A 27,361-nucleotide genomic window follows, 5' to 3' on the forward strand; every position below is an offset into this window, starting at 1 on the left:
GTAGACCAGACCAGATGTGGATGACAGTGTCTTTCCCTGAAGAATATTAGTGAGCAAGATAGATTTTCCAACAATTGACAAAGGATTCATTGTCATCATTAGACTCTTAATTCCAGATTTTAAAAAAAGAATTCAAATTCCACCATCTGCCAGAACATTAACTGGGTCTCTGGATTAACAGTTCAGAGATAAAACCACTAAGCCATTGCCTCCCCATGAGCTATTGAAGAGCTATTTTGAAAATCATTATCCTCTTATAGTTTCTCAAACTGTTAGCCTAGCAGCTTTGATAACAATGTTGAGCCAGAAGCTCAGTCATTTGCGAGAGCTTCAAAACAGTCAAAGAGGTGGGTGAGCTTCTTGTTATTGGGCCATAGCTGGTGCGTGTCATAAGAGGAACTGTACACTGTTTTGAATGTAAAATATTTTGTTATGAATGCAAATTTAAATATACAACTTTACAACATACATTTGTTGCAAAATCTGGACAACATCCAGGCTTGGACTAACAAGTGGGAAATACCATTCATACCACACAAATGCCACATGATGACCATCTATAACAACACAGAATCTAACAATCACTCCTTGATTTTCAATGGCATTACCATTGCTGAATCCCCCACTGTCAACATTTTGGATGTTGCCAGTGACCAGAAACTAAACTGGACCTGCCATATGTGGGCGGCACGGTAGCACAGTGGTTAGCACTGCTGCTTCACTTGGGCCGAAGGGCCTGTTTCCACACTGTAAGTAATCTAATCTAATCTAATCTAATATAAATACTGTGGTCACAAGAGCAGGTCAAGAGCTAGGAATGCTAAAGTGTGTAACTCACCATCAGTTTGTCCAATGCCTGCCCATCAATAAAGCACACAAGTCAGGAGTGAAGTGGAACTGTCCACTTACTTGGGTGAGTACAGCTTCAACAACCAAAGAAACTGGACATCTTCTATAGGATGTTAAACTTGAGATGGTGCAGAAAAAAACTACAAGGATATTGCCGGGACAAGAGAGTTTGAATTATAAAGAGAAACTTAATAGGCCAGGGCTTTTTTTTTCTCGGGAGCGCTGTAGGCTGAGGGGCGACCTTATAAAGAACTGCAAAACAGATGGATACAAAATTGGCTTAGTCATAAGAGACTGAGGGTAGCAGTGAAAGGATGCTTTTCAGAATGGAGTGCTGTGATCAGTGGTGTTCCACAAGGATCAATGCTGGGTCCTCTGCTGTTTGTAGTCTATATAAATGATTTGGAGGAAATTGTAGCTAGTCTAATTAGTAAGTTTGTGGTGATACAAAGATTGAAGGTGTTGCTGACAATGAGGAGGACTGTCAAAGAATACAGCAGGACATAGATCAGTTGGAGGCATGGGCAGAAAAATAGCAGATGCAGTTCAATCTGGACAAATGTGAGATGATGCATTTTCGAAGGTCAAGTACAGGTGGAAATTATTCAGTGAATGGCAGAACCCTTAGGAGTACTGATATGCAAAGTGATCTGGGTGTGCAGGTCCACAGATCACTGAAGGTGGCAGCACAGGTAGATAAGGTTGTAAAAGAAGACCAATGGCATGCTTGCCATCATTGGAAGGGTCATTGAGTATAAGGATAGGCAAGTTATGCTGCAGCTTTATAGAACTTTACACTACATTATACTACATTATTATATTACATTACAGTGTGGAAACAGGCCCTTCGGCCCAACAAGTCCACACCGACCGCCGAAGCGCAATCCACCCATACCCCTACATTTACCCCTTACCTAACACTAGGGGCAATTTAGCATGGCCAATTCACCTGACCTGCACATCTTTGTGACTGTGGGAGGAAACCGGAGCACCCGGAGGAAACCCACGCAGACACGGGGAGAACGTGCAAACTCCACACAGTCAGTCGCCTGAGGCGGGAATTGAACCCAGGTCTCTGGCGCTGTGAGGCAGCAATGCTAACCATTTGGAATATTGTGTACAGATATGGTGACCACAGTACCAGAAGGATATGGATGTTTTGAAGAGGGTACAGAACAGGTTTACCAGGATGTTGCCTGGTATGGTGGATTTTAGCCATCTATATCTTCTGGAACATAGACATTTAATAAAATTCAGCTTGCTTTAATTCCATCATGAACGGAATAGTAATGGTATCATGAGGGCAAAGGAGGCTATCATTTGACCCATCAAACCCACATCGGCTCTCTATAGACAACCCCCTATCATTACAAGTTCTCATTCAATTTATTTTTGGAATCGTTTATTGTCTCCACTTCCAGTAACTCATAAGCAACACGCTTCAGGCCATTACCGTATGGAAGTAAAATATTGCAGGTAGTGGAAATCTGAAATAAAATCAGAAAATGCTGCAAAATCCCAACAGACTGCGCAGCATTTGTGAAGAAATAAAAAAAGTTGATGTTTTGAAAAATGAGAAGTCACATCAGACTCTTTTTTTTCAAATTATTCAAGTGGTGTGGTTATCACTGGCTGGGCCAGTACATACAGGCAAACCCTAGGTTGCGAACAGGTTCCATTCTTGATCATGTTCACAAGCCAATTTGTATGCAAGTCGGAACACAGTACAGGAGGAACATAAAATAGCCGTTTGTAAATATGAGGAAATGTCTGCATGTCGGATCTTTATAATTAATACTGTCACACCCCTCTGTGGGATCAGATGTTCGTAAGTCAGGGATTGCCTATATTGCCCATCCCTAGTTGCCGCTTACCACACTCTCTCAAGGGTAACTAGGGATGGGCAATAAATGCTGATCCAGCCAGCAATATCCATTTCGCATTGACAAATAAAAAGAAAATCTGACTCTTCTTTCCATCTTGCACCCTCCTTGCATCTCTTGCCTAAAATGCTAAATCTTTGTTCACATGCTCTCATTCACTGGCAAGCACAAAATATTGTATATCTCTATCAAATTTATCAACCTCCATTATTCCCAGTTTCTCCATAATACCATTTAGTCTATTTTGCCTCTCCCTATTCTAAGTGCATCACCTCAGTTCTCTGTACTAAATTCCATCTGTAATTTCTCTGTATATTCTACTAGCATATCTCAAATTGCATCCTTATTTTTTACCTCCAAGTTTGATACCATTGGCAAATATGTTATTCAATTCTAATGCTAAGTTATATATAAACATCAAAAGAAAACAATGGCCTGAGAAGTGAACAATGGGAAACATTTCCATTCAACTGAAAAAAATTAACAATCACTACCTTTATGCCTTTAATTAAAATCCAAAGTGGCACCTGCCTTCCTATCCCAGAAGCTTCAATGTTGTTAAATAGCCTTTCATTAAGTACTTTTCTAAATATTAAGGAAGAGGTTGCTGACAATCTATAAACAGAAGCAGAATTACCAGCATGAAACATAATACAATGAATAGGAAAGGCTGATTATGCTTAGAGTACATAAGCCTGTTCTGGGTGGCTGCATCCCCAATTGCTAAGGAGAATGGGAGTGAAACTGGTGGAAGGATTTGCTGTAATCTTCCAATCTTGCCTGGACATAAGCAGCTGTGAGAGGATTGGACAGTGGCAAATGAAACATGAGACACCCCTTTATAAGAAAGGTTGTAAGGGCATCTGTAGAAGCCACATACCAGTCAGTCTAACAGCAGTGATGGTATAGTTTAGGCACAAAATCTATGGAGAAAACAAATCAACATGCACTTTGAGCAGGTTCAAGTTCATTGAGGACAGCCAGCACAGATTGTAAAACAGAGACGATGCTTTGTGAATCTAATTGAATTTTCTGATAAAATACAAGGAAAATGAATGAAGAAAACTTAAGAGATGTTGTCCACATGAAATAAAATTATAACCCAAAATTTCACTTATTCATGACTTGTGTTGGAAACTAAAAATGCTATCTCGCTCACATATTGTTTTAAGGACATATCCAAAATGACAGAAGGCCTTTTCAGCTCAGAAGATCGGATCCAAAACATGGGCCCAGATCTTCCTGTCTGTAGATAGTTAGAAACTAGATGAATTGACAGATGCAGGACAGCTCTTAGAAACCTTGGCACACTGACTACACGATAATTGGATGGTGAATTGAAGCTTCTGATGTGTAATTACTCAGTGTCTGTAACTCTCTGAAAAAAAATCACCAAATGATTTAGAGTCAGGGATTTCAAAGGCTTCTGACATCTCCACCTGGATAGTTACCGAAAGGGATTGAAACCTGCAGTAACTTCTCCCCTACAAAGCCAAGTCTTCCAGCTCCTCACACACCCTGTCCCCTCATCTAAAACCACACCATTCCATCCCCTCACACAAGCACATCACTTTATTCCCTCATCCACCCACTGCTACTTCATCCTTTCAAGCACTTGGCTCACATACCTTCTCTCTGTAACTTGTTGAGGTGCCCTTGGACATTTAAATTCTGAATCACAGCAGTTACTGCGGTAAAAGGGGTGTGTTTTGGCTTCTAGCATCAAGCTCTAGAGAGACCAGAGTTGAAAGCTCAGGACAGAAATGCAGAGGAATTCTCATACCGACATATCAATTCTCTTTTCAAAATGGGTTTAGCTTAGTAGAGTCATAAAGATATACAGCACAGAAATAGACCCTTCGGTCCAACCTGTCCATGCCAACCAGATATCCCAACCCAATCTAGTCCCACCTGCCAGCACCTGGCCCATATCCCTCCAAACCCTTTCTATTCATATACCCATCCAAATGCCTCTTAAATGTTGCAATTGTACCAGCCTCCACCACTCCCTCTGGCAGCTCATTCCATACACGTACCACCCTCTGAGTGAAAACGTTGCCCCTTAGGTCTCTTTTATATCTTTCCCCTCTCACCCTAAACCTATGCTCTCCGGTTCTGGACTCCCCCACCCCAGGGAAAAGACTTTGTCTATTTATCCCATCAATGCCCCTCATGATTTTGTAAACCTCTATAAGGTCACCCCTCAGCCTCCAACGCTCCAAGGAAAAAGTGGCCTAACCAATGTCCTGTGCAGCCGCAACATGACCTCCCAACTCCTGTACTCAATACTCTGACCAATAAAGAAAAGCATACCAAATGCCTTCTTCACTATCCTATCTGCCTGTGACTCCACTTTCAAGGAGCTATGAACCTGCACACCAAGATCTCTTTGTTCAGCAACACTGAACCATTAAATGTATAAGTCCTGCTAAGATTTGCTTTCTCAAAATGCAGCACCTCGCATTTATCTAAATTAAACTCCATCTGCCACTTCTCAGCCCATTAGCCCATCTGATCAAGATCCCGTTGTAATCAGAGAAAACCTTCTTGGCTGTCCACTACACCTCCAATTTTGGTGTCATCTACAAACTTATTAACTATTCCTCTTATGCTCACAACCAAATCATTTATATAAATGACGAAAAGTATTGGACTCAGCACCGATCCTTGTGGCACTCCACTGGTCACAGGCCTCCAGTCTGAAAAACAACCTTACACCACTACCCTCTTGCTTCTACCTTTGAGCCAGTTCTGTATCCAAATGGCTAGTTCTCCCTGTATTCCATGAGATCTAACCTTACTAACCAGTCTCCCATGGAGAACCTTGTTGAATGCCTTACTGAAGCCCATATAAATCACGTCCACCGTTCTGTCCCCATCAATCCTCTTTGTTACTTCTTCAAAAAATTCAATCAAGTTTGTGAGACATGATTTCCCACGCATAAAGCCATGTTGACTATCTCTAATCAGTCCTTGCCTTTCCAAATACATGTACATCCTGTCCCTCAGGATTCCCTCCAACAACTTGCACACCACAGACATCAGACTGGTCTATAGTTCCCTGGCTTGTTCTTTCCATCTTTCTTAAACATGGCACCACGTTAGCCACCCTCCAGTCTTCTGGCACCTCACCTATGACTATTGATGATACAAATATCTCAGTAAGAGGCCCAGCAATCACCTCCCTAGCTTCACACAGAATACTAGGGAACACCTGATCAGGTCCTGGGGATTTATCCATGTTTACACATTTCAAGACGTCCAGAACTTTCCTCCTCTGTAATATGGACAGTTTCCAAGATGTCACCCTCGATTTCTCTACATTTTATATGTTCCATGTCCTCTGCCACAGGAAATACTGATGCAAAATACTCGTTGAGTATCTCCCCCATTTTCTGCAACTCCATTCAAAAGCCGCCTTGCTGATCTTTGAGGGGTCCTATTCTCTCCCTAGTTACCTTTTTGTCCCTACTGCATTTGTAGAAACTCTCTGGATTCTGCTTAACTCTATTTGCCAAAGGTATCTCATGTCCCCTTTTTACCTTCCTGATGTCCCTCTTAAGTATACTCCTACTTCCTTTATACTCTTCTCAGGAATCACTCCATCTATCCTGTCTATACCTGACACATGCTTCCTTCTTTTTCTTAACCAAAATCTCAATTTCTTTAGTCATCCAGCATTCCCTATACCTACCAACCTTTCCTTTCACCCTAACAGGAATATACTTTCTCTGGACTCTTGTTTTCAAAGGCTTGATCAACACATAGTCATCAGGATCCTGCATTTTCAAAGCCTTTGTTTAATTACATGACAGCAAGTTCCAACTGTTGAAATTTACTTTTACCTAATAGCTCTGTGAAGCACAGTAGAATATTCTTGCATATTCTAATGCGACTGTTATGGGATTTTCTTGTAAATGTCAACACACTTTCATAACAATTTTTAAATCAATAACGTAGCTTTTAAGCAAGAAATATTCCAAGGCATTTCATCAAATGATGAGAAGGAAAAGGCTTTGTGTAAAAGAAGGATCAAATGAATTTCCTAATTATTCCCTACAATAGAAATAAAAACAAATTAATCCATTAATGACAGACATTTCACTGTTAAGTTCTGTTTTCACAAGGAACCAACCAGAATCGTTCAATGTTTGCACACACAATTCCTTTACTATTTAACTGCCTTTAGTTAACTGCCTTTAATTCATCAAACTAAAAAGAAAACAAATGTCTTTGAGAGTAGTTCCATTTGTGGTGTAGACTTTGGAGACAATAAAGAGATTTAATAAAATGGATCAGGAATGAGACATTATAAGATTGATGTTAGATTGGAGTTACTTAGAGCAGCAACTATGAGATTTGGGACAGCTTGTTAAAGAAAACAGTAAACAAAGGAATTTCAGTTAGTACAACTTTAAGGTGACGAGTAATTTAACTAGAGGTGACATGAAGAAAAACTATTTCATTTGTTCATTAACTGTTAGGATTTTAAATTCATAACCTGATAGATGTGGATGCAGATTTGATATCAGCCTTTGGAATAAAATTAAAAATAAAGTTGAAGGAGTGCAGTGATGGAAGGAAAAAAGTAGGGGAGTGAGACAGTTTCTCTTTCAATGAGTTGGTAATGGGTAAAGTGTCCTCTTTCTTCATTCTACTGACATTTGCATTTGCTGACATCTGCGATGATGCATGGTGGCAGCAAAGTCTGTGAAATAAATTAAAATAAAGACAGAAAAAAAACTAACAAATCCTTAAAAATGGAAAAAAAAAGAACAAATAGGTGAAAAGAAAAAAATGCAATAAAATAGAAATTTAAAAAAAAATTACAATCAGCTTTATATTGCACATGTGTATGTGCATTCAAAACATAGATAGTGAGCACGCACAGTTAGAATTTAACATTGCATGACTGTGTCAGCAGACACTTCCTTCTATGATTGCTACCAGGTCTCATCATTCTACAAGTTAGACTTTTAAAGACTGTTATTCAAAACTATCAAGGTCACAAAATAGGAGGCAAGGTAATTAGTCCATTTGCATTCATCCATCCAGAAACAACATCCAAATCATCAGTGATGGCGTCACAGAGTTCTTTCTTTGTCACTTCAGTTTGAACACAAACTATTAATGATAACTCCACATGTAATAATCTTCCTAATATGCATCAGAGTTGACTGAACTTGTGCTATTTTGCTATTACAGTACGAAATCAAAAATGTGATTAAGAACTCAAGGTATTGCCTCACCAACATAATACAATTTTATGTGATCCAACATAATACAATTTTATGTGATTGCTCACCTTCCTTGTTCTGTTTTAGCAATATCACAAACTGGCACACAGGAATATCACCATCTGCAAGTTGGTCTACAAAACACAAACCAACCTGACCTGGAACTGTAATTAGTGATCCCTTTACACTGCTGGGTCAATAACCTGGAACTTCCTTCATAAAAGCATTGCAGCTGCACCTATGCGAGATGGGATGGCATGGCAGTTCAAAACATTGCCTCATTGCCATATTCTCACTGCAATTAGAGAAAGGCATAAAATACTGGTCTTGTCAGTGATTTCCTGCTCCTCGGATGCTGCCTGACCTGAGTTTTTCTTGGCTCTCACCTCCAGCATCTGCAGTACTCACTTTCGCCTCGTCAGTAATGCTCTCATCCTATGCTAGAATTTTTTTAACATAGAAATTAACTATTTTATCAACTCCAATTCATATCTAGTTACTTCAAGGCCAAAATCTTCTGCATGAATTTTGAAATGAAACTTGTATCGTGGCATGGTAGTCATTCTTTTTCAAGCGAAAAATGAAATGAAAAAGTTTGTCAAATGCTTTCATTCTCAAACACCAATCTGCTTAACTTGATAACTGCAGAAAAAAAATGATACATCTCGTCAAAGCTTTTTGTTTTACATTCATCAGGACATTTGTAATAACAGTAATGTAAAGGGAAATACCACTGTATATAGCATGGCAAAAGAATGCTGATTGGTTGACAAGTGGACTGATTGGTAGAGGCATTGCTATGGAGAATGCACCAGTTACGATGACAATGACAGTTAAGTGCTAAGCTTCGTTTAAACTTAAATAACAATTGTTAACCCTTTACATTGGTCCTTGTGATGTGCTGATGAGTAAAAAATGAAAAACTTCAACAAAATGTGCCTTTTTCAGCATTACATCAGTTTGGTTTGCTATGATTCTCTATTTAACTTTCCAAGTATTCAAGATATATGAAGACTACACCATCGAGCTTCTTTTTCTTCATTTTTCCAGAAGACTCCATAGAATTTTACGTTGCTTTCATTACAAAATCTTTGCACAATTAATGTTTTGAATATAGAGCCATTATAAAGCTTTAAAACAAAAGATCACTTTCCAGCAAAGAGCTTCTATAAACACAAAGTGAGTTATGGTGCATTTCCACAATGAAGGACAATAATTTTTCTAATTAGTTACACTTTGGTCAACGGATGTTAAAATTGCTACATCACAACTTTAGATTAGAAAGGAGAACTGAAAACATACAATTTATTTTCTTTATACGTTCACAGGATGAGGGTGTCGCTGGTTAGGCAGTATTTACTGCCCATCCCTAATTGCCAAGAGGGCAGTTAAGAATCAACCACATTGCTATGGGTCTGGAGTCACATGTAGGCCAGGTAAGGATGGCAGTTTGCATCCCTGAAGGATATGAGTGAACCAAATGGGTTTTTTCCAACAATCAACAATGGATTCATAGTCATCATTAGATTCTTAATTCTACACATTTATTGAATTCAAATTCCACCACCTGCCGTGACTCTATGCAAGTTTGCTCTGTCAAGAAAGTAAGAAGATAGCATACTTGTTCCATTCTTCTTACAATGTGGTTCTGTAGCTTTAGATTATGAAATAGAATTTTTCCATTTCCTCCTCGCTGGAGGAATGTCATCCTGTTTAGTCACATTGTACGAACTAAGCATTTAATATATTGGGAATTTGCAGATCCAAGGCCACATCTAACCAATACGGCATTTTAAACTGTTTTAGAAATGTAATAAATTGCTTTTTTGTGACATTTACAAGATTGATTATGGCTTCTAAATTACATCAGCACCGAAAAAAAGTGTTATTTTAAAAGATAAAACATTAGGGAAGGGATCGCCTAGTGGTATTATTGCCAGACTATTATATCAGAGAACCTACAGTTCTCAAAATTAAGTTGGTTATATAGTTATAATGATCTTTAGGCAAGTTGTATATATAAAATACCATTCCTTCTTGAAGGTAGCAGTTCAAGTGTCTCAACAAAATATCATTCTTACCTTCATTCAGCATGTCTGTAATATCTGCTTGGTATCGTGAGCCTACTCGTATTTCTCCTTTGTCTGCCAGAAGCGTTTTCTGTGAGGGATCATAGACTAAAGAGTAGAAAAATCCATCCTGTAAAAAGAAAATAAGCATTTGAAATGGCTATATGACAACTGCCAAACACAAAGAATCATCAAAAAGCAATCAAAATTAAATTTCACTCCACAGAATAGAAAATGATGCAAAATATAAAGATGTACTATTGTCCTAATTTTAATCATTCACAAAGTCTGCACTTAAGTAATGAAAAACTGAAACTAAGTTCTAAAGCCATGTTCAGCCTTGGAATTCATACATTCCTTGGATACTAATGAAACAAACATCATCTTACACACTTTTTTTTGTCATCCATACTCCATGAAAATGTCAGAACACCAAATTTCAAAAAACCACAATAATTTATACTAAACTAGAAAAAGACAACTGGACAAGTCAACTCTGACTGGGAAGAGTGTGCAACAAGTCAGCATCATTGTGAAGCAGACTGAGCAAGAAAGAGGAGCTAGTGTTTCTGAAATAGCATGACGGAAAGCATGGACAGCAGATTAAAAAGAAAAGGACAGAAACTAGAGGCAGCAGCTTTTCAAACAACGTGAGACAGCAGGTCAGAAGCTTCATAAAGAGAACAGCAGAAAGTGGGAAGGGCATCGAAAGCGGGAGATAAAAATCGGAAGCAGAGAGACCCTTCAACTTACTTCTTCCTAAAAGAACTAAAATGCGACATTACAGGGAGACAGGAGGGTAATCAGTGTGCATTTCTTCTGTGGTTTTCAATTCGCCAATTGGTTTAAAATAGAAGATTACAGTTGAAAAATTCATAACATCTAAGTTAATTATGACGGTATCTGCAGCAAGTGATGGCTACCTGATGAACTTCAGCTCCGAGTTGATGACATGGATATCATGACATATCAGGGTGGGGAGAAAGGTACAATATTTCAAGAAGCTGCCACACCCCTTTAACTAAATGAGATTTGTGGTCAGAGACAAGAGGGTGTAACTGCAAGTGAGGAAGATATAGGGAACTAGAACTTAGCTTTGGAAAAGCCTCAGCCAGTGCTGAGACACAAAGTTCTTGCTTCTAGCGTGCAGGAGGGCAAAGACTACAAGAAGAATGAGCAAACTGACCACAGCTGCATGGGAGAGATAGCCATTCAAGAGAAAACGGGAGTATAGTTAGTGGAGTAGATATTGTTCTCTTCAACAAAGCCAGAGAGTCTTGAAGACAATGTTGCCTACCAGGCTCGAGACATTCGTCTGGGTTTTAGAGGAACTTGGAGGGAAAGGATCCAATTATTGTGGCCCACATTGATACCAGTGACATAGGTAGGACTGGGAAAAAAGGTCCGTTGAGGAATTATTAACAACTCAGGACTAAATTAGAAAGCAGAACCACAGAAGTAACCATTTTGTATGACTGCCAAAGCCATGTGCAAATGGCAGAGGGTAAATAAGATTAGCAAAGCAGCACAGTGGCTCAGTGGTTAACACTGCTGCCTCACAGCGCCAGGAACACAGGTTCAATTTCAGTCTTGGATGATTGTCGATGTGAAGTTTACACTTTCTCCCCATGTATATGTGGGGTTCCTCCGGTGCTCTGGTTTTCTCTCACAGTCCAAAGATGAGCAGGTTAGGTGGATTAGCTATGTCAAATTTCCCACAATGTCCAGAGATGTGTAGGTTAGGTGGATTAGCTATGGGAAATGCGGGATTATAGGGATAGGGTAGGGCAACCAGAATTGTATGCAGAGGCCTCACCAATGTCCTGTACAGCCACAACACGACATCCCAACTCCTAAACTTAATGGCTGACCAATGAAGGCAAGTGTGCCAAACTTCTTCTTCACCACCCTGTCTATCTATGACTCCACTTTCAAGGAACTTCACACAGAGGGTGGTGGACGTTTGGAATGCGTTGCCAGCAGAGGTGGTAGAGACAGACATGGTAGATTCATTTAAGATGCGTCTGGTTAGATGCATGAGTAGGTGGGGAGCAGAAGGATACAAATGTTTAGGAATTGACCGACAGGTTTAGACAGTACATTTGGATCGGCTCAGGCTTGGAGGGCCAAAGGGCCTGTTCCGAGGCTGTAAATTTTCTTTGTTCTTTGAACTATGCACCTGAAACGCTAGGTCTCTTTCGGGCGCAAACTTGCTATCTCTGATATTCACTTCCAAATCATATTAATGACGAAAAGCAGTGGAGTCAGCACCAATCCTTTTGGCACACTACTGGTCACAGGCTTTCAGTCTGAAAAGCAACCCTCCGCCACCACCCTCCGTCTCCTCCCTTCAAGCCAGTTGAGTATCCAATTGGCTAGCTCTCCCAGATCCCTCATGATCTAACCTTACTAACCAGTCTACCATGCAGAACCTTTTCAAATGCTTTGCTGAAGGCCATATGGACATCTAACACTTTTCCTTCATCAATCCTGTCATCTCTTCAAAAGATCAATCAGGTTAGCGAGTCAAGCCATCAGGACAGGCAGGGACAAAGCAGAGAACAAGGTTGACTGATTGGAGTCAACATGCACAAAACCATGTTGACTCCAATCAGTCCTTGCATATCCAAATGCATGTAAATCCTATCCCTCAGAATCCCCCTCAAACAACATGCCCACTACTGATGTAAGGCTCACTAGTCTGTAGTTCCCTGATTTTTCTTTACAGTACCACATTAGCTGACCTCCAGTCTTCCACACCTCACCTGTGGCTGTCGATGATATCTCAGCAAGGGGCCCAGCAATCTCTTCCCTAGCTTCCCACAAAGTTCTGGGAAACACCTGATCAGCTCCCAGGTATTTATCTATCTTTATGCATTTTAAGACCTCCAGCACCTCACCTTCTGTAATATGATTCTTTTCAAGACATTATTTCCCCAAGTTCTCTAGCTTCCATGTCCTTCTCTAAAATAAATAATGATGCAAAATATCTATTTAGTATCTCACCCATCTCCTGTGGTTCCATACATACAGGGCCACTCTTTTGCTCTTAATGTCCTTACGATCTCTTTGAATTCTCCTTAACTCTATTTGCCAAAGCTATCTCATGTCCCCTTTCTGCCTTACTGATTTTCCTCTTAAGTATACTCTAAAGAATTATCCAATCCCAGCTGTCTATACCTGACAACACCTGAATTCGAAGGGGACTAAGATACTGGCAGGGAGATTTGCTACAACTGCTTGGATGGATTTAAACGAGTAAGGTAGGGAATAGGGAGGAGCAGGAGGTGGCAGCGAGAGACCCAGGAAGATAGTGAGGAAAGAGATCAATCTGAGGCTGGTACAGTTGAGAGCAAAGGCGAGTCAAGCCGTCAGGACAGGCAGGGACAAAGCAGAGAACAAGGTAGGACTGATAAAATTAAACTGCATTTATTTCAAAGCAAGAGGCCATCAAGGGAAGGTAGATGAACTCAGGGCATGGTTCGGAACATGGGACTGGGATACCATAGCAATTACAGAAACGTGGCTCAGAGATGGATAGGACTGGCAGCTTAATGTTCCAGGTTCAAATGCTACAGGAAGGATAGAAAAGGAGGCAAAGGGGGTGGGGGGTGGGGAAGTGGCGTGTTTGATAAAGGATAACATTACAGCTGTACTTAGGGAGGATATTTGCAGAAATATATCCAAGGAAGTTATTGAGTGGAATTGAGAAATAAGAAAGGAATGATCACCTTATTGGGATTATATTATAGACCCCGTAATAGTCAGCAGGAAATTGAGCAACTAATTTGGAGGGAGATTTCAGTTATCTGCAAGAATAATAGGGTGGTTATGGTAGGGGATTTTAACTTTCCAAACATAGACTCAGACTGCCATAGTGTTAAGTGTTTAGATGGAGAGGAATTTGTTAAGTGTGTACAAGAAAATTTTCTGATTCAGTATGTGGATGTACCTACTAGAGAAGGTGCAAAACATGGGAAATATGGCAGGGCAGGTGACTGAGGTGTCAATGGGGGAGCACTTTGGGGCCAGTGATCACAATTCTATTAGTTTTAAAATAGTGATAGAAAAGGATAGACCAGATCTAAAAGTTGAAGTTCTAAATTGGAGGAAGGCTAATTTTGACGGTATTAGGCAAGAACTTTCAAAAGCTGACTGGGGGCAGATGTTTGTGGGTAAGGGACGGCTGGAAAATGGGACGCCTTCAGGAATGACATAATGAGAGTCCAGACAGTATATTCCTGTTAGGATGAAAGGAAAGGCTGGTAGGTGTAGGGAGTGCTGGATGACTAGAGAAATTGAGGGTTTGGTTAAGAAAAAGAATAGACATGATAGATCGAGTGAATCCTTAGAAGAGTATAAAGGCAGTAGGAATATACTTAAGAAGGAAATCAGGAGGGCAAAAAGGATACATGAGATAGCTTTGGCAAACAGGGTTAAGGAGAATCCAAAGGGTTTTTACAAATACATTAAGACAAAAGGGTAACTAGAGAGAGAATAAGGCCCCTCAAACATTAGCAAGGTAGCCTTTGTGTGGAGCTGCAGGAGTTGGGGGAGATACTAAACGATTATTTTGCATCAGTGTTAACTGTTGAGAAGGACATGGAAGATATCGAGTGTAGAGAAATAGATGATGACATCTTAAAAAAAATTCCCATTACAGAGAAGAAACTGCTGGATGTCTTGAAACGCATAAGGTGAACAAATCCCCAGGACCTAATCAGGGGTACCCTAGAACTCTGTGAAGCTAGGAAAGTGATTGCTGGGCCCCTTGTTGAGATAGTTGTATTATTGATAGTCACAGGTGAGGTGCCAGAAGACTGGAGGTTGGCTAACATGGTCACTATTTAAGAAAGGTGGTAAGGACAAGCCAGGGAACTACAGACCAGTGAGCTTGATATTGGTGGTGGGCAAGTTGTTGGAGGGAATCCTGAGGGACAGGATTTACACATATTTGGACAGGCAAGGACTGATTAGGGCTAGTCAATATGGCTTTGTTCATGGGAAATCATGTCTCACAAACTTGACTGAGTTTTTTGAAGAAGTAACAAAGAGGATTGATGAGGGCAGAGCGTTGGTCATGATCTATATGGACTTCAGTAAGGCATTCAACAAGGTTCCCCACAGAAGACAGGTTAGCAAGGTTTGATCTCATGGAATACAGGGAGAATTAGCCATTTGGATACAGAACTGGCTGGAAGGCAGAAGGCAGGGGGTGGTGGTTGTGGTGGTTTTTCAGACTGGAGGCGGTTTTTCAGACTGGAGGCCTGTGACCAGTTTAGTACCACAAGGATCGGTGCTGGATCCACTACTTTTCGTCATTTGGATGTGACCATAGGTGGTACAGTTAGTAAGTTTGCAGATGACATGACACCAAAATTGGAGGTGTAGTGGACAGCGAAGAAGATTACCTCAGAACACAACAGGATCTTGACCAGATGGGCCAATGGGCTGAGAAGTGGCAGATAGAGTTTAATTCAGATAACTGCGAGGTGCTGCATTTTGGGAAAGCAAATCTTAGCAGGACTTATACACTTAATGGTAAGGTCCTAGGGAGTGTTGCTGAACAAAGAGACCTTGGAGTGCAGGTTCATAGTTGAAAGTAGAGTCGATAGAATAGTGAAGAAGGCGTTTGGTATGTTTTCCTTTATTGGTCAGAGTATTGAGTACAAGGGTTAGGAGATCATGTTGCTGCTGTACAGGAATATTGCGTGGAATTCTGGTTTCCTTTCTATCGGAAGGACGTTATAAAACTTGAAAGGGTTCAGAAAAGGTTTACAAGGATGTTGCCAGGGTTGGAGGATTTGAGCTGAATAGGCTAGGGCTGTTTGCCCTGAAGCGTCGGAGGCTGACGGGTGACCTTATAGAGTTATATAAAATCATGAGGGGCATGGATAGGATAAATAGACAAGGTCTTTTCCCTGGGATGGTGGAGTCCAGAACGGAGGGCATAGGTTTAGAGTGAGAGGGGAACGATGTAAAAGAGAGCTAAGGGGCAACTTTTTCACACAGAGGGTGATGCGTGTACAGAATAAGCTGCCAGAGGAAGTGGTGGAGGCTAGTGCAATTACAACATTTAAAAAGCATCTGGATGGGTATATGAATAGGAAGGGTTCGGAGGGATATGGACCAGGTGCTGGCAAGTGGGACTAGATTAGGTTGGGATATCTGATTGGAATGGACAAGTTGGACCGAAGGGTCTGTTTCCATGCTGTACATCTCTATGACTATGACTCTATATATGCTGCCTTTTTCTTGACCAGAGCCTCAGTTTCTCTAGTCATCCAGCATTCCCTATACTACCAGCCTTGCCCTTCAGACTAAAAAGGAACATACTTTCTCTGAACCTTTGTTATTTAATTTTTCAAGGCCTCCTACTTCCCAACCAACCTATTACTTGTGAATAGCTTCCCCCAAATAATTTTTTCCTGTCAAAAATGGCCTTACTCCAATTTAGAACTTTAACTTTTGGATCCGGTGTATCCTTTTTCATAATTCTATCAGTTTTGAAATAGTTATGATCACTTGCCCCAAAGTGCTCTTCAACTGATACCTGCCCTGCCTTATTTCCCAACAGAAGGCCAAGTATTACTCCTTCTCTAGTAGGTGCATCCACATATTGAATAAGAAAGTTTTCTTGGACACAGTTAAGAAATTCCTCCCCATCCAAGCCCTTAAAACCATGACAGTCCCAATCTGTGTTTGGAAAGTTAATATCCCTTACCATTACAATGCTATTATTCTTGCAGATACCCGAGATCTCTTTACATATTTGCTTCTCAATTTCCTGCTGACAGTTTATTTGTTTGGGAGGGGCATCTATAATACAATGCCAACAAGGTGATCATCCTTTTCTTATTTCTTAGTTTCATCCATGAATATCCTCCTTAAATACAGCCGTAATGTTATTCCTAAACCAAAAGGCCACTCCCCTCCTCTCTTGTCCCCCTTTTCTATCTTTCCTGTAGCATCTACACCCCGTAACATTAAACTGACAGTCTTGTCCATCCCTGAGCTATGTTACTGTAATAGCTATGATTTCCCAGTCCAATGTTCTCAACCATGCCCTAAGTTCATCTGCCTTACCTGTTGTGTTGAAGTAAATGGAGTTTAATTTATCAATCTTACCTCATTTGATGCCAAGCTCTTGCCTGTCTTGACTATTTGACTTGCTCCCCTTATCTACTGCCTTTTCTCTTTTCGCACAATTGCTTTGATTCTCACCCCTCCCTCAGTGGTTTAAAGGCTCCCAGGTAACACTGGCAAATCCACAATAAATTATGTTTCCCTCCAGTTGGACCTCCTGAGTTATTATACTGGCGTTAAGAGTTAATAAATGTTTCAGACGACCTGGACTTTCATTGAACACAACAGGACCATGACAGGGATGTATTTAAAATATTGTCATTTGGGAAACTGGAACTTATGATATGGGCATAGAGGACAGGCCCCAGTCCACTGAAAAAATGAGATACTTCTTTCAGGCAAATGGGATAGGTGATACTGACAAAACATCATTCCCCCGAGTACTTGTGGGGCCCCAACTTGCAGCATCAGCCCCAGAGTCTAAACGTTTGAAGAACTGAGTAGTGGATCACTACGACCCCAAACCCCATCTGTTATACTGCAACTTTAGAGTTAACACAGCAAGTAGATGCCACAGACCCTCCCAGACATACTGAGTTTCACCAGCACTTTCTCCTTCTGTTTCAATCTTCCTGGGGAACCAGTTACTGAACTCGAGACTGGAAATTCGCAAAATATTCAGCGCTTCCGAGATCACTTAGTTTGAGTCCCAATATCACTACTGATATTGGGACTCAAAAGAAGTTAGTGTCCAAAATGAACCAGTGAACGCGCCCTTTCCCACAAAAAACATGGAAAAAGGGGCTCAGGAGCTTCAGGGGTCCATAGATGGTACTGTCTAGAAGCTTGAGTGACCTTCATACCACAGAGCTAAGTTCCCTCCAGATAATTCTCACGATTTCTTCATCCAGATCGTTAATGAATAGTTGTTGGCCCAGCACTAACCCCTGCGAAATTCCACTAGTGACCAGTTGCCATCTTGAAAAAGAACCTTTATGTCAACTCTCTGCCTTTCGCCAGTCTGCCAATCCTCTATCCATGTCAGGATCTTGCCCCAAACATCTCATTGAGCAATCTCCTGTGTGGCACTTTGTCAAAGGCTTCTGGAAATCCAAACAGATGGCTCTCGTTTGTCTAAGTTTCTCATTACCCCCTCAAAGACTTCCAACAGACTTGTCACGAATGACCTACCCTTGACAAAGCCGTGGTCATTTGCCCTATTTTACCATGAACTTCTAAGGACTTCTCAATCTCATCCCTAACAATGGACTCTAAAATCTTACCAATGACCGAGGTAAGGCTAACTGGCCTATAGTTCTGCCTCTCTCCCTTCTTAAACAGGGTGATATATAAGCCATTTTCCAGTCCTCTGGCAGCTCCCTGATTCTTGTGGAACACTGCTGGTCATTGGCCTCCGGTCCGAGAAACAATCCTCCCCCACTACCACAACCCTCTGTCAGCTAGTATTGATCACCACCAATGCCTCTACAATATCCTCAGCTATATCCTTCATAATTCTGGGGTATAGTTCATCTAGTCTAGGTGATTTATCACCTTCACACCTTTCATCTTCCCCAGCATTTTCTCTTTAGTGACTGCCCTACAATCACCTCTGTGGCCTCACACTCTTGGTATGCTGCTGGTGTTTTCCACCATGATAATAGATGTAAAGTACCTATTCAGTTCCTCCAACAATTCTTTGTTTCCCATTAAGTTTGTTGCACATCTCTCTATAACAGTAAGCAAATTTTAAAATGAACTTCATTAAACAATAAAGATTGTGAAAGTTGCTATATAAAAGAAAAACTTTCTTTTTTATCATCCTGGAAAGATCAATTCACTGAAAGAAGGAAAAGAAAAGCCACCCATAAGAAAGAGTAAACAATTTGGATGGAGAATATTGAGCTCATTTTACATGCAGGATGCAGCATTTTCTTTTCTTCTTCAATAAAGTTGGCAAGTAACTAGGTCAACATTCACATAGAGCAGCCTATACACAAATACAACTGGCAACAAATGCAGCACAGAAATAAACCCTTCGGTCCAACTCTCCATGCCAATCAAGTTTCCCAAACTAAACTGGCTCCACCTGCCTGTGTTTGGTCAATATCGCTCTAAAACTTTCCTATTCATGTACCTATCCGAGTATCTTACAAATGGTGTAACTGTACCTGCACCCACCACTTCCTCTAGCATTTCATTCTACATATGAACCACACTGTGTGAAAGAGTTGCCTCTCAGGTCTCTGTTAAATCTTTCTCCTCTCACCTTAAAAATATGCCCCTTAGTTTTGAAATCCCCAGAGGGAAAACAGATTTACTGTTCACCTGACCTGTGCCCTTCATAATTGTATAAACTCCTATAAGGTCACCTCTCAAACTCTTACACTCCAGTGAAAAACATCCTAGCCTATCTAGCCTCTATTTATTAATCAACCCTTACAGCCCCAGCCATAGAAGATCCTGTTAAATCTTTTCTGAACTCTCTCCAATTTCCTATTGAATTAAAACTAGAATTGTACACAGTACTCCAAAAATGGCCGTACCAACGTCCTGTACAACCTCAACATGACTTCTCAATTCCTTTACTCAAAGGTCTAAGCATGAAGGTAAGCATGCCAATTGCCTTCTTAACCGCCCCGTCTTTTTGATACACAACTTTCAAAGATATATTTGAACCCCTAAGTCTCTCTGTTTAAAAACACTACCATTAACATTAAAAGTCCAACTTTTTATTTGTATTACCAAAATGTAACACCTCACATTTACCCAAATTAAAGTCCATCTGCCATTCCTCAGCCCATTGGCCCAATTGATCAAGATCCCTTCGTAATTTTAGGTAACCTTCTTCACTGTTGACTATGCCACCAATTTTGGTGCCATCCACAAACTTACTCACCATGCTTCCTAAATCGTTTATATAAATGATAAACAAAAGTGGACCCAGCGCTGATCCCTGTGGAACACCCCTGGTCATTGGCCTCCAGTCTGAAAAACAATCCTCCACCACAACCGCCCTCTGTCAGCTGCCATCGAGCCAGTTTTGCATCCAGTTGGCAAGGTGTCCATGAATCCCATGTGATCCAACTTTACTAATTAGTCTACCATGCTCAGCGTTTAGACTGATTCTACTGGGGCACAGACAGCCTCACACAGGGCACCGCATACCTTCGATGCATTATCTAGGCCGACATGGCACCTATTGTTAAAGTTCACTCAAGAATGTAACTTTAAAAAAGTTTTGGGATTTCCATATCAAAGAATTGAAACCAATATGGTCATTCTAACAGATGAGAGACTTAACAAAGAATACAGGTGTTTTTCAATATCTAATTTCATTTACAACACACTGTCAACTTTTGCTATAAATTCTGCGTCCTATGATCTTATACTCCACAACCACCTGATGAAGGAGCAGTACTCTGGAAGCTGGTGCTTCCAAATAAACCTGTTGCATTATAACCTAGTGTTGTGTGATTTTTAACATTGTACACCCCAATCCAACATCGACACCTCCAAATCATGACAATTTAAGAAGCCTTTCCAGCAGAATTCACAAGAGATAAGCAATGTATTGAAGATGAATGATTGCAGTTGAGAAGGGAGACTGGAAAAGTTGGGAATGCATTCCTTAAATCCGAGACTAAGCAGTGGTTATACAGAAGCGGTCAATACATTAAGTGTTGCCAGAATAAGGATTCCAGTTATAGAAGAGGACACAGATTTCCAAGATGGCGTCAGACTAGGACACTTCAACCAGAGCTTGTCTGCTTCGCCCATTCTTATTTTGCTTCTCTTTCTTGTACCCACCTTTGTTTCTTTTCTATTTCTCTCCCAGCCTCCAATGACTTGACAACTTCAGGCCTCCAGTCAAATCCTGGCCTCTGGTCAACTCGAGACCTCAACGCACACAGGGATCTTCCCGATCTCGTGTAGCTGCCTCTCAACTTAGCGAAGCGGCCTCCTGGCCTGGCGTAGCAGTCTCCCGTGTCAGCCTCCCAGCACGTCATGGTGGCATGGCAGCCTCCCAGTTTACATGGCAGTCTTTCAGCCTAAAATAGCCTCAGCATGGTGTCCTGGTCTTGAGGCAATATCAAAATAATCTCTCAGCCTCATGATCATCAAGGTGAAGTCTGGCATGGTCTGGAACCAAGGCCTGGTGGAGATTACAGGCTAGGTGCCAGTGTGGTCTGGGTTGTAAGGCCACTGTGCTGAACTTCTATTTCAGTAATACTGGACATTTTATTTCTCGATTTTCTAAGATCTTGTAACTGAATAAGTTGTTCCCAGGTACCTTTGTACTTAAGATGGTCCTGTAAGTGACGACCTGTAAACATTTCACTGTAGTCATTTGAGTACATGTGACAATAAAGCCAAATCATTCATTCATTCATTCATTCATTCAGATTTAAGGCAGCTGGCAAAAGGTTCAGAAGTGACAAAGGAAATAATCTTGTTTATGCAGCGATTTATAATAATCTAGAGCATATTGCCCGAAAGGGTGACTCAACAACTGCTCCTTTGATGCCATTCCTTCTTCTGATGAACAACAGTCACTCTGGGAATCCATATGCCTGTCATCTCAGAAAGATTTAGAATAAGCTATGTTCCAATACCACTTAGGATGTCTCACTCAGCTCTCTTTCTAGCACATTAATTATATCAATGCTATATTCTCTCCTCGCTACAAACTATAAATTACATCAAATTTTATTCTAATTTCCATTTCTTCTGTGTCTTCATATAGTCCATCTAGTTGATTCTTCCCTTCCATATATTTACACCATAGAATATTTACAGACCCAGACAAAGATAATTTTTCCTTCATTTTTTGTTGCATGACTTCACATCTAGCATTTTGATTTGATTTATTATTGTCACATGTATTGATACAGAGTGAAAAGTGTTGTTTTGCATGCTATACAGGCATATCATACCTGATTTAGGTATCCTTGTTATCCAAGTGGTCCAGGGATGAGTGTAGGGCCATGGAGATGGCGTTTGCTGTGGACCTGTTGCGCCGATAGGCGAATTGCAATGGATTTTCTGGGTGTCTGAATGTTACAGCAATTTAAGTAGCCTGCTGCAAACATAAACAAGTCTCTTGTATATGAAAACAGAGGAATGGTTATAAGGACCATCAATGTCCTAACATTTATCAGGCACAATACTACCTTATTATCAGTACAATGTTTTGTGAAACAAGAAGCTTTTGATCTGACAAAGGATGGAAATTAACCTTCAAATTGAGGTGGGAAAGTCGACAACAGTCATTCCAGCATCTTGAAGAGCTGAAACAGCATAAATTTATTGCCACAGAAAGCTGGGGAGGCAAGGTCATTGAGATTCCTTAAGACAGAGATAGACAGATTCTCAATTGTCTAGGGGATCAAAGGTTATGGGGAGAAACTGGGAGAATGGGGTTGAGAAACTTATTAACCATGATTGAATGGTAAAGCAGACTCAAAGGGCCAAATTGCCTAATTTCTGCTCCTATGAACAGCCTCAATAGCAATAAGGAAGTAGGTGGGGAGAAACTGAGAGGAGCGAGAGGATCCAAGGAAATGAAGCAGACTTAAAGTTCTCCAACATCATTACAAGGGAAGTACAAAGACAAAGCGCACGACTCCTCCATTCTACTGCACAACTTTGAGATGGATGAAACATTCACATCTGTCAGCCATATACTTTCTTTGCAAATTCATTTGTGTATCATATTTAAACAGCTATCACTTCAACTTAATAAACTATGAGAAATTTGCTACAAGTCGTCTACTAGAAGAAAGTGAGGACTGCAGATGCTGGAGATCAAAGCTGAAAATGTGTGGCTGGAAAAGCGCAACAGGTCAGGCAGCATCCAAGGAGCAGGAGAATCGACATTTCGGGCATGAGCCCTTCTTCAGGAACTCCTGAAGAAGGGCTCATGCCCGAAATGTTGATTCTCCTGCTCCTTGGATGCTGCCTGACCTGTTGGGCTTTTCCAGCTGCCTGACCTGCTGCGCTTTACCAGCAACACATTTTCAGCTACAAGTCGTCTACTGCCTACATTAGGTAACTGTGGTCATGAACTGCACTGTCCAAAATCAAAATAAAAACCAAAAGAACTGCGGATGCTGTAAATCAGAAACAAAAACAGAAATTGCTGGAAAAGCTCAGCAGGTCTAGCAATTATCAGTTCTGGGGAAGGTTCAAGCGAAGCAAAATATTATCTCTGATCTTTCTCCACAGATGCTGCCAGGTCTGCTGAGCTTTGCCAGCAATTTCTCTTTTTTGCGCTCCCCCACCCCAAAAAGTCAACACCTTTGCCAGTTCTCTGCAAGTATCAGCTGGTCCTACTATTGCAATCCTTTTTCATCACTCGGCAAATGATTTTGAGATAAATATCCAATTCTCCTCATGAGAATAATTCAAATTACCCTCCACCACATTTTCAGCAGTGCATTCCTAACCAGTCACTGCATAATAACATTTTTACCGCATGTTGCCGTTGGTTCTTTTGCCTTTGTTACTACTGCTTCTTAGCTATCACTGATAGATGAAAGTATAAAAACAGAGAATAAAGAAAACAAATGATGGTGAAGCAACATTTACCACACACACACAGATACACCCCAACACTCCCTGCTATTTTGATTACATATCTTCCCTTGGGATTCTATTCCATTTTCATAGTTTTTCCAATCTCCATAGCATCTGCTCCCACATTGCCAGCTTCACACCAATGTATCCAATATGATTTACTTTTCCAATAATTGTGGATTCCTCTATACTGTAGTTGACAGGATGTTGGCTGGAGTTAACTTACATACAAAACAGAAAGAAATTGGGCCTTCAAACCTGCTCCACAATTCAGTAAGATATTGGCTGATCTATCCTCATTTTGAATTCTACATTTTCATTGACCCTGGGTGACCTTTGCTTCCCTAGCCTAACAATGATATATTGATTACAATCTTAAAAATAGCCAATGACTGTACCTCCACTGCCTTCTGAGGCAAGTCGCACAATCCGCAAAAGGAAAAAAATCCCCAAATCAACCCAAAAAGCATGACACCAATTTTAATATATCTGAATTTCCAAAGCTTTCAATAAGGTGCCACACAGAAGACTATTAAACTGGATAGGAGTCCATGATGTTGAAGCAGTTTATTAGTACAGATACAGGGAAGAATAACTAATAAAAGACAGAGAGAATTGGGGTCGGGGTCACTTCAGGATGACCTGTAACTAGTTGAGTGCCACAAAGATCAGTGCTGAGGCCACAATTAGAGTCATAGAGACATACAGCATGGAAACAGACCCTTCGGTTGAACTCGTCCTTGCCGATCAGATATCCCAATCCAATCTAGTCCCACCTGCCAGCACCCGGCCCATATCCCTCCAAACCCTTTCTATTCATATACCCATCCAAATGCCTTTTAAATGTTGCAATACCAGGCTCCACCACTTCCTCTGGCAGCTCATTCCATACATGTACCACCCTCTGTGTGAAACAGTTGCCCCGTAGGTCTCTTTTCTATCTTTCCCCTCTCACCCTAAGCCTTTGCCCTCTAGTTCTGGACTCCCCAACCCCAGGGAAAAGACTTTGCCTATTTACCCTATCCATGTCCCACATAATTTTGTAAACCTCTATAAGGTCACCCCACAGCCTCTGATGCTCCAGGGAAAACAGCCCCAGCCTCTTCAGCCACTCCCTATACCCAAATCCTCCAACCCTGGCAACATCCTTGTAAATCTTTTCTGAACCCTTTCATGCTTCACAACATCATTCCGATAAGAAGGAGACCAGAATTGCATGCAAGACACCAACAATGGCATAACCAATGTCCTGTACAGCCGCAACATGACCTCCTAACTCCTATACTCAATACTCTGACCAATAAACGAAAGCATACCAAACACCTTCTTCACTATCTTATCCACCTCCGACTCCACTTTCAAGGAGCTATGAAACTGCACTCCAAGGTCTCTTTGTTCAGCAACACTCCCTAGGACCTTACCATTAAGTGTATAAGTCCTGCTAAGATTTGCCTTCCCAAAATGCAGCACCTCACAATTATCTGAATTAAACTCCATCTGCCACTTCTCAGCCCATTGGCCCATCTGATCAAGATCCTGTTGTAATCTGAGGTAACCCTTTTCGCTGTCCACTACACTTCCAATTGTGGTGTCATCTGCAAACTCACTAACTGTACCTCTTATGCTTGTATCCAAATCATTTATGTAAATAACAAAAAGTAGAGGACCCAGCACCGATCCTTGTGCACTCCACTGGTCACAGGCCTCCAGTCTGAAAAGCAACCCTCTACTACCACTCTCCGTCTTCTACCTTTGAGCCAGTTCTGTATCCAAATGGCTAGTTCTCCCTGTATTCCATGAGATCTCACCTTGCTAATCGGTCTCCCATGGGGAAACTTGTCGAACGCCTAACTGTAGTCCATATAGATCACATCTACCTCATCAATCCTCTTTGTTACTTCTTCAAAAAACTCAATCAAATTTGTGAGACATGATTTCTCAAAGCCATGTTGACTATCCCTAATCAGTCCTTGCCTTTCCAAATACATGTACATCCTGTCCCTCAGGATTCTCTCCAACATCTTGCCCACCACCAATGTCAGGCTCACTGGTCTATAGTTCCCTGGCTTGTTTTTGCCACCCTTCTTAAACAGTGGCACCACGTTAGCCAACCTCCAGTCTTCTGGCACTTCACCTGTGATTATCGATGATACAAATATCTCAGCAAGAGGCCCAGCAATCACTTCTCTAGCTTCCCACAAAGTTCTAGGGTACACCTGATCAGGTCTTGGGATTTATCCACCTTTACCCATTTCAAGACATCCAGCACTTCTTCCTCTGTACTATGGACATTTTACAAGATGTCACCATCTATTTCCCTACAGTCTATATCTTCCATATCCTTTTCTACAGTAAATACTGATGCAAAATACTCATTTAGTATCTTCCCCATTTTCTGCGGCTCCACACAAAGGCTGCCTTGCTGATTTTTATAGGGCCCTATTCGCTCCCTAGTTACCCTTTTGTCCTTAATGTATTTGTAAAAACTCTTTGGATTCTCCTTAACCCTGTTTGCCAAAGCTATCTCATGTCCCCTGTTTGCCCTCCTGATTCCCCTCTTTGAGTATACTCCTACTTCCTTTATACTCTTCTAAGGATTCACTCGATCTATCCTGTCTATACCTTACATATGCTTCCACTTTTTCTTAAGTCATCCAGCATTCCCTATACCCACCAGCCTTTCCTTTCACCCTAACAGGAATATACTTTCTCTGGATTCTCGTTATCTCATTTCTGAAGGCATCCCATTTTCCAGCTGTCCCTTTACCTGCGAACATCTGCCCCCAGTCAGCTTTCGAAACATCCTGCCTAATACCATAAAAATTGGCCTTTCTCCAATTTAGAACTTCAACTTTTAGATCTGGTCTATCCTTTTCCAACATTATTTTAAATCTAATAGAATTATGGTCGTTGGCCCCAAAGTGCTCCCCCACTGACACCTCAGTCACCTGCCCTGCCTTATTTCCCAAGAGTAGGTTAAGTTTTGCACCTTCTCGAGGAGGTACATCCACAACACTGAATCAGAAAATTGTCTTGTACACACTTAACAAATTCCTCTCCATCTAAACCCTTAACACTATGGCATATTTACTATGCATTAATGATTTGGATGAGGGAAGTGAATGTATATGGCCAAGTTAGTGGATCACACAAAAGTAATACGAAGGCAAGTGGTGAGCATGTCTCAGGGTCCAAAAAGGGAAAGAAACTGGTTAAGTGAGTGGGCAATACTTGGCAGGTAGAATAGAATATTAGAACGTGTGATGTTATGCACTTTGGCAGGAAGATTAGAGGAGATGAATATTGTTTAAATGAAGAAAGACTGCAGAAAGCTACAGCACAGATGGATTTGAGAATCCTCAGGCATAAGTCACAAAAAGATTACTGGGAATTAAAGTTTTTGAGTAAAGGCAAGGAAATGGAGTTGAGGATTATCAAGGATATTGGTACAACTTTGTTTGTATCACTGGTGAACCACAGGAATCAGTGCTGGATCCCTTATGTTTAAATACATCATGAACTATATAGAAGATGTGGGGGGAAATGAAAAGTAAGTTTGTAGACAACACAAAGATTGACCAGGTGGCTGACGGTAAGGAGGCAGGACTTATGTTACAGGAATGTACGAACAAATTGATCTCTCCGCCAACCAACATCA

The 27,361-nt window shown here is 41.0% G+C and overlaps 1 protein-coding gene across 2 annotated transcripts in view; it reads right to left on the reverse strand.

Moving 5' to 3' along the window:
- Positions 1-27,361, reverse strand: part of LOC122552771 (metastasis-associated protein MTA3-like) — a 168,216-nt gene that overhangs the window by 61,697 nt on the left and 79,158 nt on the right. For both annotated transcript variants that reach the window (XM_043695692.1, XM_043695693.1), the window contains one exon: positions 10,051-10,168. In XM_043695692.1, the coding sequence (XP_043551627.1) occupies positions 10,051-10,168 (118 nt within the window). The remainder of the gene's footprint in view (positions 1-10,050; positions 10,169-27,361) is intronic.

This window comes from Chiloscyllium plagiosum, chromosome 9 (assembly GCF_004010195.1).
Source record: "Chiloscyllium plagiosum isolate BGI_BamShark_2017 chromosome 9, ASM401019v2, whole genome shotgun sequence".
NCBI lineage: Eukaryota > Metazoa > Chordata > Chondrichthyes > Orectolobiformes > Hemiscylliidae > Chiloscyllium > Chiloscyllium plagiosum.